Source organism: Hypomesus transpacificus, chromosome 9 (assembly GCF_021917145.1).
Source record: "Hypomesus transpacificus isolate Combined female chromosome 9, fHypTra1, whole genome shotgun sequence".
Taxonomy (NCBI): Eukaryota; Metazoa; Chordata; class Actinopteri; order Osmeriformes; family Osmeridae; genus Hypomesus; species Hypomesus transpacificus.
Genome location: NC_061068.1, coordinates 13926855 through 13937244, shown reverse-complemented (window position 1 = coordinate 13937244; position 10390 = coordinate 13926855). Strand labels below are relative to the sequence as shown.

At 47.3% G+C, this 10390-nt stretch overlaps 1 protein-coding gene across 1 annotated transcript; it reads right to left on the bottom strand.

The window, feature by feature from the left end:
- Nucleotides 1–4945: 4945 nt before the first annotated feature.
- gpr37l1a (G protein-coupled receptor 37 like 1a) lies at nucleotides 4946–9528 on the bottom strand. The gene is given in 3 exon segments (XM_047025832.1): nucleotides 4946–6587; nucleotides 6589–7527; nucleotides 8669–9528. Coding segments are annotated over 3 exon segments (1770 nt in total). The 5' UTR covers nucleotides 9359–9528; the 3' UTR covers nucleotides 4946–6446.
- Between the last annotated feature and the right edge of the window lie 862 nt (nucleotides 9529–10390).

Sequence of the window (10390 nt, the reverse complement as noted above, 5' to 3'; positions counted from 1 at the left end):
CAACAAGGCCAAGGGCTTACACTGACTTTAATCACAATCTGCACAATGACACCTTGCCACATTGCAATTTGCACTACAGTATATTACACAATTTGTATCTTTTGTACTATTTGTATTTTTCGCATTGTAAATTATGGCTATTTTATAAAGTATTTTATATATATACTGTATATATATTTCTTTTATTATTATAAATCCCCTTAGTATTAGACTTTGTACCTTTAGTTTAGTTAGACCATGTATTTGAGTTTTAAGATTCCTATATGTTTAATGTATGCACCTTCCTGCAAGTAAATTCCTTGTCTGTGCAAACTTTCATGGCGATTAAAACCCTTTCTGATTCTGATTCTGATAAGCCTTGCAGCTGTGCCCCTAAACAAAGGTCTCTCCCCTGAGGTGGATTTCCTGGATGCACCCAAGTCATGAGACAGCCTGCTTGCCAGACCCTGGAGACCTAGGGAGAGAGACTAGACCCTGGAGATCAGGGAGAGACCAGAATCTGAAGATCAGAGAGAGAGCAGAACCTGGAGATCAGGGAGAGACCAGAACCTGGGCCTTCAAACTCAACTATCAGTCTCCAGCTGCTCTGAGATGTTAAGTCTTTTATTGTCAGATGCACAAAACAACACAGGGTCAGACTGGGCACTGAAATTCTTTGGACAAGACAACGCAAAGCAACCTAACATAACATGACATATAAGTACTCAGAACATAGGTTACACTTATGATAAGCTAACAAATTATATAATAAACCTCCTAAATATACAAAATAATAAATACAGTATAGTAAATATTACAATACACACAATATCCTATACCAACCTTGTAACCTATACTAACCTAGAGTATGGTACAATTAGTGCAATATTGCTGATTATGCAACCAGTAGCTGAAGTGACAGTGAGTAAAGTGACTAGTATGAGTGTTGACAGTGTATCAGTGTCCATATCAATGTCCATTCAGACGCCTGATGCCCCTGGAAAGAAACTGTTGTCCAGTCTGCGTGTGCGAGACCGAATGCTCCGGTATCGCCTGCCAGAAGGCAATGGGTTAAAAAGACTGAAGGATGGGTGGTAACAGTCTCTTAGAATCCTGCCAGCTTTCCTGAGGCAACGTGTGTCGTAGGTGTCCTGCTTCATTGCTGATGTTCATCCCCGAAGAACTTGAAGCAGCTGACCTTCTCCACTTCGGATCCGTTGATGAGTAGGGGGCATGCTCCTCCTCTTGCCGCCTCCTATAGTCCACAATCATATCCTTAGTCTTACTGACGTTGAGAGAAAGGTTATTGTCCTGACACCATGATGTCAGGGTATCAACCTCCTCTCTGTGGGCTGACTCGTCACTGTCAGAGATGATGGTTGTGTCGTCAGCAAACTTACCAAGGAGGTTGGAGCTGTGCGTTGCCGCACAGCCGTGAGTGAACAAGGAGAACAGGAGAGGGCTGAGCACACAGCCCTGGGGGGTGCCTGTGTTGGTGATCAGTGTGGATGAGGTGCGGTCACCGATTCTCACCGCCTGTGGCCTCCCCGTCAGGAAGTGGAAGATATGGATATCATAGATATCAGTCTGGCTGACTGAACACCAAGACCCAGCCTCATAAATCAACTCACAGAATATCAATGAGATGGATTGGTCATTGGTCAAACTGGTCATTTCCAGTTGATTTAGTTCCATAAAGCCAGTTCAATGTAATCTGAGCTCAGTTACTATGGAAACTTATGCTGCAAAACAAGCCTGGTTTGGGGCAGGCTAACTGTCAGGCTTAGCCTGTGTTGTTGCTTAACAAGATGTTCCTGTAACACTAACCTGACGAGAAAGAGATGATTTACCATGGACCTTGTGGCTATGATGCCATATTTTACTTTATTAACCAGTATTAGTTTAAAATGTAGCCCTACATTTATAGAAATGTACTTACACTAAACATACATTATACAATGATGAACAATGATTTCAGAATGATACAAACCTAAATGGCCTACGTTTTACTTATATGGTAGTTTGTGATACTTATGAGTTTGCTACATAAAATGTGTCTCATCCCTAAATTATCCCAATATAATGATCATAGTTATGTCAATAGTTAACAGTACAGTTGCAAAAACAAACCTAAATCCATGCCTCTATCTTCTATTTTCCCAGTACATTAACCAGTGGGCAATTGATGTTGAAAATACATCAAATTTACATAAAAATTTGACGTCAAAAACTGGTCAAATATGCAAATCAAACTGACGTCAAAAACATGATGTCCATTTAACATCCGCGCACTGATGTTGAAAATATATTCAAACTCACACTCATTTTTGACATCGTTTTTATGTGGTTACCCCAGGTCCCCTCAAACGCCGCCAATTTTGCGTGACTTGACGAGAACGGGACCGTTGCGGCTTCGTCAATTGCTGCTGTAGATTACTAGCTGAAGGAAGCTAACTACAATGCATATACTAACTTGTTAGCAATCCAGCTCTTATTATCAAACGTAACAGTATTTAACTCATGGTTACAGTGGTAAATCAGCACAACATGACAATTACCACGCAAAAAAATTCTACACACTAAGCAGACACATAAAAAAACGAAATTCATGAAGTAACATTTGTGTTTCGAACAAACGGCAATGAAGATTGCCTAATAAAAAAATACAAATTCTGACAGTGTTCCTGACTAAAAATGTGCTTTTCCTTGCTGCTCTGTGGTCTGAAAACAGATTAACCATTGTTGAAATCTTCTTCAGAGTGTCTCCACTTAACCTGTTGAAGAGCTCAAAGTGGCCATTCCAGAATGTTCATCCAAATGCTTTCCAAAGGCTGGGACCTGGCTAAAAACCTGTTTACTTAACAGCTTACAAGAAAGTAACCCCACGTTTCATGTGGGTCACCTCACAAATAGTTTCCACTGTCCTCCTAGTCTGCATCGAGGGACTAAGTTCTGGCACATGATCCTACTTAAGGAGACTCTTCAACTTTAAAAGTACTTCATTAGCAACGGAGTACAATGGCTGGCAAGAACAAACAAGTTAAGTGAAAGGAAAAAGAGAATGAGAGAGATGGAGTCTCATCTTAATTAACCTTTTTCAAAGATGTCCGCTCCTGCAAGTGCAACAAGCATATGGAGGGCTGGACAGGAGGGTGAGACAGAGGGGCTGGACAGGAGAGTGAGACAGAGGGCTGGACAGGAGGGTGAGACAGAGGGCTGGACAGGAAGGTGAGACAGAGGGCTGGACAGGAGGGTGAGACAGAGGGCTGGACAGGAGGGTGAGACAGAGGGCTGGACAGGAGGGTGAGACAGAGGGCTGGACAGGAGGGTGAGACAGAGGGCTGGACAGGAGGGTGAGAAAGAGGGCTGGACAGGAGGGTGAGACAGAGGGCTGGACATCAGGGTGAGACAGAGGGCTGGACAGGAGGGTGAGACAGAGGGCTGGACAGGAAGGTGAGACAGAGGGCTGGACAGGAGGGTGAGACAGAGGGCTGGACAGGAGGGTGAGAAAGAGGGCTGGACAGGAGGGTGAGACAGAGGGCTGGACATCAGGGTGAGACAGAGGGCTGGACAGGAGGGTGAGACAGAGGGCTGGACAAGAGGGTGAGACAGAGGGCTGGACAGGAGGGTGAGACAGAGGGCTGGACATCAGGGTGAGACAGAGGGCTGGACAGGAGGGTGAGACAGAGGGCTGGACAAGAGGGTGAGACAGAGGGCTGGACAGGAGGGTAAGACAGAGGGCTGGAGAGGAGGGTGAGACAGAGGGCTGGACAGGAGGGTGAGAGGGCTGGACATCAGGGTGAGACAGAGGGCTGGACAGGAGGGTGAGACAGAGGGTTGGACAGGAAGGTGAGACAGAGGGCTGGACAGGAGGGTGAGACAGAGGGCTGGACAAGAGGGTGAGACAGAGGGCTGGACAGGAGGGTGAGACAGAGGGCTGGACAGGAGGGTGAGACAGAGGGCTGGACAGGAGGGTGAGACAGAGGGCTGGACAGGAAGGTGAGACAGAGGGCTGGACAGGAGGGTGAGACAGAGGGCTGGACAAGAGGGTGAGACAGAGGGCTGGACTGGAGGGTGAGACAGAGGGCTGGACAGAAGTAGGGTGAGACGGGGGGCTGGACAGAAGTAGGGTGAGACAGAGGGCTGAACAAGAGGGTGAGATTGAGGGCTGGACAGGAGGGTAAGAGAGTTAGAGGTGGTGCAGGTGGGGGAGGAGTGTCTGGCTTCACAGAGCAGCTGACAGAAACCCGCAGCCCCACCCAACACCCCCACCCCCTGCACATGTTGCCACAGCAACCACCAGAGAAACCGAGGGGGTTTTGGGAAAGTGCAGCCGGGTTGTTTTGATCACTGTGCCCCCAACCCCCCCCATTCCCCCACCCCAACTTCACTTCTTTCTTTTTGACCAATGGGGGGGGGGGGGGGTTCTGGAGGGGGGAACTCAAATGTGACTGTAGCTTGGCAACTGAGTTGGTGGCCAGCTATTGATATGCGGCAAAGGGGCTTTGGCTGGGGTAGGGGAGGGGGGCGGGGTGGGCAGCTAGGGACAATGCTGGCCTTATGAGAGCCGTTCCCCTCCCATTCCTTTCTCAAGGCCCAGGCACAACTAAGTGGGAGGACAAATATTTCAGCTCAGGGAGCTGGGACGCATCACACAGGACAGATGCAGCTGGGAGAAGAAGCCATGCTGTCTCTCTCTGTGAGAGAGAGGAACACACGGTGGGACTGTGGACGTGTGTGGGAGAGACTGAGTGAGCCGGAGAGACTGAGGTCGTTTGTAACAGTCTGTGTGTCCGTGAGTGTGTGTGTGTGTGTGAGGGAGTGTGTGCGTGTGTGAGTGTGTGAGTGAGTGTGTGTGTTTGTGCAGTCATGGTAGCCTGTTTAACCTCATACTGAAGTGCTCATGCAGGGAATGTTTTCCCTCAGCGATGATCTCTTGGACCAGAAAACATGACAACAGCCTCAGTCAGCCTCAGAGTTTATTGGGAAGAGAACTGAGTACAAAAATTACCAAAAATATACTATCAATATTACATCTCTACTAAATACAGTATGTTATTTGGAATTCAACAGGTATATTCACAATGCCAGGGTACTTACCATTGTCAGGTGTGATATCATATTTGAGTAATATTAGCATTTCCACAGTTGGGAAGAAATGTTTTTTTCAGTTTAGATTTTCCTGTGACAGGGGGTATCACTTTGTATATGTATATTGGAATGAGTCAAAGTTGTAAACAGGTTTTCAAACTCTGATCTTGTGTAAAGTAACAAGCTTTTCCAGTTCATATTAACATTATTCTTACATAATTTGTTTCAAAGGTTGATAAACTTTGTTGTTGAATACTGGTTAGAAATGCATTGGTGGTAACCTCGCTACATGATATGTGAAAATAGTATGTTTAGTAGATGTTAGAAATCTTACACGAGAGAAATAGCTACCATAGTTTTCTAGTGGTCTGACCTCCCTGTCTGCTAGGCTACAGAAAACTGAGAAAGGGCTTGGAACTGGAAAACAAGAAATAGACTGACATAGGTGTCCGTATCTGATGTTGTTTCAAGACTGAAATTGTTTTGTGGGTCTTGAAGGACAAAATATTGAGAAACGCTGCACCCAGACAATTTAAATTATTCCCACAGCCCTTAAAAACTGACTTGTCCTCACAAATTCACGAGGGTTAACTCCAACATGAATTGAGTTGTTTAAGTGAAAGACCTTTGACTGAGTTGAGTTCACTGATTAAACCCCGACAGAACATTGACTGTAAACTGAATCACCAGTGATGAATATTATGACAAACTTTGACGCCGTGTGTCACTGGTTCACATTCCTTGGGTTCTGGAAGATTCCGCGAAGGCGTGCGTAAAGAGAACAGTCAGCCCACAGTCCCTTTGACTTCTTCAACTCTGCTTAAATGACCCACAGCTGGCCAACATCATTGTTTTCTTTTTTTCATAAAAACTCATACAAAAAAGTCAGTGACCTTTCAAAATTAGTTGTTGATCAAAGTTTTGAGATAATTCAGCTTGTCCTCGTATTCAGCGACAAATGTACAGTTTTGATTGACATATCTACATACATTTCAAAGTCAAACCAAACTAGAACAAACCAAAGTCATAGAAGAGATAAGTTTTCAAAGTTCAAAGTTTTGAGATAATTCAGCTTGTCCTCGTATTCAGCGACAAATGTACAGTTTTGATTGACATATCTACATACATTTCAAAGTCAAACCAAACTAGAACAAACCAAAGTCATAGAAGAGAATGTTCATTCACTGCAAGTCTGTAACCCTAACTACTGAACATCGTCTCTCTAGAAAAGATTTGAGCCCAAAACGTCCAGCAGGCTGCCTCTCTATGTGGACCCGGCCCATCCAGTGTGGCCAAGATGGAGGAGCAGGGCAGCTTCCTGACTGTGTCCCCAGCTGAGCTGCCCTCGGCTGGGGCCGAGCTAGAGGCCTAAGGCCTCAGCAGGGAGTACCGATAGCCAGCACAGAGGACGCTTCCTTCGCCTTGTCAAAGTAGATCGTTGGTGAAGTCCCGGACCCGATCTTCAGCTTGTCTTTCTTGGGGGAGGGAGTGGAGGGGGAGGGGGGGGGAGAGGGAGAGGGAAGGGGGGGAGAGGGACGAAGGGGAGGAGAGGGCAGAGGCGGAGGTGGAGGGGGCCGTGGTGGAGGAGGCGTCTGGGAGACACTCGTCGCAGCAGCAGCAGCAGCAGTCCATGAAGGCCCGGCCAAGCGAGCGGCACAGACACAGCAGAACCAACGGCGTCGCCGAGCAACGCACAAACAGCAGGAACTGGCCAATTAGAGCCAGGAGGGCCTCAGTGGCCGTGGAGACAGGGGCGGAGAGGTACGCCAGGACGATGCTGCAGGCGTTCTCGGGTAGGTTACAGCCGGCGTAGATGGCGGCTAGCGCCACCACAGTGGAGCTCAGACGCTGCTCCCAGCGGACACGCTGCTTGTTCTTCAGCGAAGAGGAGGAGGAAGAGGAGGAAGAGGAGGAGTGACTGCCGGCTGTGCCGCCGGAGCCGGCTCCTCCCCGCAGCGCCTCCTGCGCCGCCACATGCCTCGTCACCAACTGGCAAGCCAGCGTGAACAACAAGGGTAAGCAGAAGTAGCAACCAAAGTACCACCACATGCGCGCCTCGTGGTAGGTTAGCACCAGGGAGTACACCGACTCCGGCAGGTCCAAGGAGGGCCTGCGGACGCACATGTCCACCAGGGGGCCCCCCGGCTGGGGCTGCTGCACGCCCCCAAGAGGCCCTCCGTCCCTGGAAGCCCTCAGCCCAGCGAGGGGCCCCAGACGGGGGGTGGTGTCGCGGGCGGAGGGCAGGGTGCTGAGGGTCTCCTGGCTGAGCTGCCAGAGCAGGAGCTCGGGCGCGGCCAGCAGCATGGAGCCCAGCCACACCACGGCCAGCTTGGCCAGGATGGACTGGCAGGGCTCCACTCGCGGGCCGGCGCGGAGGGGTGGGGCGGCCGTGACGGCATGGAAACGGTCGATGCTCAGGGCGCACAGGCTGAAGGTGGCCACGCCCAGAGAGGTGACCTTGACAGGGGGGAGGAGATGGGCAAAAGGAGAGCAGGGAGGGAGGGAGGGGGGTTTTGGGAGGGAGGGAGGGGGGTTATGGGAGGGAGGGGGGTTTTGGGAGGTATAGAGGTAGGAAAAAGAGTGCAGGGAGGATGGAGAATGGAGAGAAGGGGTGAATCATTTTAATAAAAGACCAGACAGTAGTTAGGGGAGAAGGGACAGGTGAAATAAATCATCAGAGATAATTCTACCAAGAGAAACATTGATACACTGTAAACCCCGCAGAAGTACAGTTGCCCATAGAGTGCATACAGTGTCTGACCTCAAATGACTCCTAGGAAATGTAAGACTGTCATAAAGTCCAACTTTATTACTCTGAATTGGCCACGTAGGCAATCATTATCCAATGTCCAATAGTTAAACGCTTTACTTGACAAAACTTTGTTAACTTTTTCGATCATTTGCCTTGCCATTATGGAAAAAAAACGAATGCCGTAAAATACATGGAAATGTTCCTATTCTTGGGCTTGGTAGAAAGAGAGCACAGCCTATCATTATCAAGGTCACTCTGGCCCCAAATCCCCTCCTCCAGCAAGAGTCTAATGCCATCAATTAGTTAAGCACACCCCTTCAACAATTAAAGTAAGGCGCTCGTTAGCATAACAATGAGCTAACTGCCGAGACACAGTGAGGGGCTGGCAGTCTACCAACTCAGTCTACAGACAACTATATACACAGGCAATGGTGCACATACTGCAATTACTAGCTACTTACACACCCATCCAGTCATTAAGTACAGTTTAAAGTTGAAGTATGGCATACTCTGAATAAACAGTGTGTAACTGTAGTATTTCCCAGAATGTAGAAATTGGCTTATTGGGTAATACGCCCAAAGAATTGTTGGAATGTTAGTTATTATGCTATTGTACAATTGTATATTAATTGTAATATTTACTTTGACTTTTAACTTTAACTTTGTTTGAAAGAGTATCCCAACAAGAACTTGTAAAGTCTAGATCAGACCAAATAATGTTGTAGTATTATTTTAATGGGCTGGGTGTTTTTATAAACACCTGCACATGACGCACCTGTCCGAAAGTCCACCTGCGGTTTCTGCCTATATTGTACATTTTTGCTGACAAAGGATCACTTCTCTTACCTCCAAGTACGGCACTAAACGACACGAGAGGTCACCTAGCAACCTTTTCGTGGTGAGTTCGTTGAAGATGACGACGGGCAAGCAGAAGAACAGCACCAGAAAGTCCCAGAAAGCCAAGCTGGCCAGGATGCAGTTCCAAGCGCTCTTCAAGTAGTAATTGTGCCACACTATACACATGAGCGCTAGGTTTCCCACTATACCCACGGCGAACAGGATGAGAGCCAGTAACATGACCGTGTAAGCCCCGTAGGAGCTCTCGGTAACAGGGTAGAGTGGGTTATGAAGGAGCACAGTTCCTTTGTTAGAGGAGTTTCCCCGGACAGCACCATCGGAATTATGTGCGCTGCTAGGTGTCGTAAAGTAACCGTCCGGATCATAAGGTCTAGGGTGTCGGTAATTATGAGGAGAATGCTGGTCCCGTTTCTTTGGGCTCCCATCTTTGGCGCCTCGGGGAATTCTTTTGGGGGGTTTGTCGAAATTCTGATTTATGGATTCCTTTATCGTGATAGATTCACCGTGGTGAGGACTCACCCGTGCGACAAAATCCTCTTGGGTCAATTCACCTGCCTCCCGGTTCAACTCTGTGCCTAGGGCAGTCCTCTCCTTACTCAGCCTTGCCTGCCCAGACACAATATGACGAGACTCTATAGTCCTCAAAAACAGCAACAACAAAGTTAAAAGAGGAGTCATTTTCAAAGGTCTTTCCAATATTGCCCTGCAAAAGCCTACAAAGGTTGATTTAAATGTGCAGACTACGAGTTCAGAAGACTTTCCCAAATGCCAATCACGGCGATCGTCTACTAAGGAACACGATTTTCTATTCTGGCTGGTCAGAACTCGATACAACTGGTGCTGATGAGAAAGTTGGTGTGACTGAAGCGTGCGTCTGTTACTGCTGCTGCCTTCTGGCTGGGCTGGTGGACATTTGCGCCACCCCATGGCATCAGTGTGGTAGATACTATTTGTGGTAGGTACTATTTCAAAATGTTTAAGACGTTTTTTTAAGGCATTTCTTTACCATAAATTAGCCTACATCTTGTGTCTTATTCAAATAATTCAAAATCCGTGATAGGCTTAAAGAGTAATAAATCCACAATAAAGACTGTTCATGAAAAAACCCTGGTTACAATACTGACGGCTAAACTCATCAATCCTCGTCTTGATTCAGAAGAATCTTTCCCAAATGTTATTTCGGATTATTTTTGGGTAAATCCAAGCTCTTTCTGCTTTATATATTCAGAAGAACGTTGGTAGCTTATAGTTATAGGTTAGAGCTTTATGTGTATGGGCTAACATTTATTGCTTTCTTGCTTGAAATCAGTGCGGTTGGAAGTTAGGCTACACCAATTCCAGCTTGATTAGGTTCCCGCAGAAACGCGTCATGGCACAGCATGGCGACATCGTCTCGGAATGGATTAAGATGCCAAAACCGGAGTGTACAATGGCTTTCTCCGAACCTGTCCCTCCGTGGTCTCAACTCTGCTGCTGCAGATTTCATTGATGGTAACGACACCGTCAACAGGTCTAACTGATAAGGCTCCGGCCATCAGCGTGAGGTGGGTGTGGCGAGAAATCTTTAACTATGTATGACCTATCAGTTGCCAACCTCACGTGGGATTTTACACACCATGGCTCTCTCTATCATTTCCATTTTAAACTATCTAGCAGGGGCGAATCTAGGTTCCCACTTTTGGGGGGGCTAAGCCCTTAGATAAAACCTAT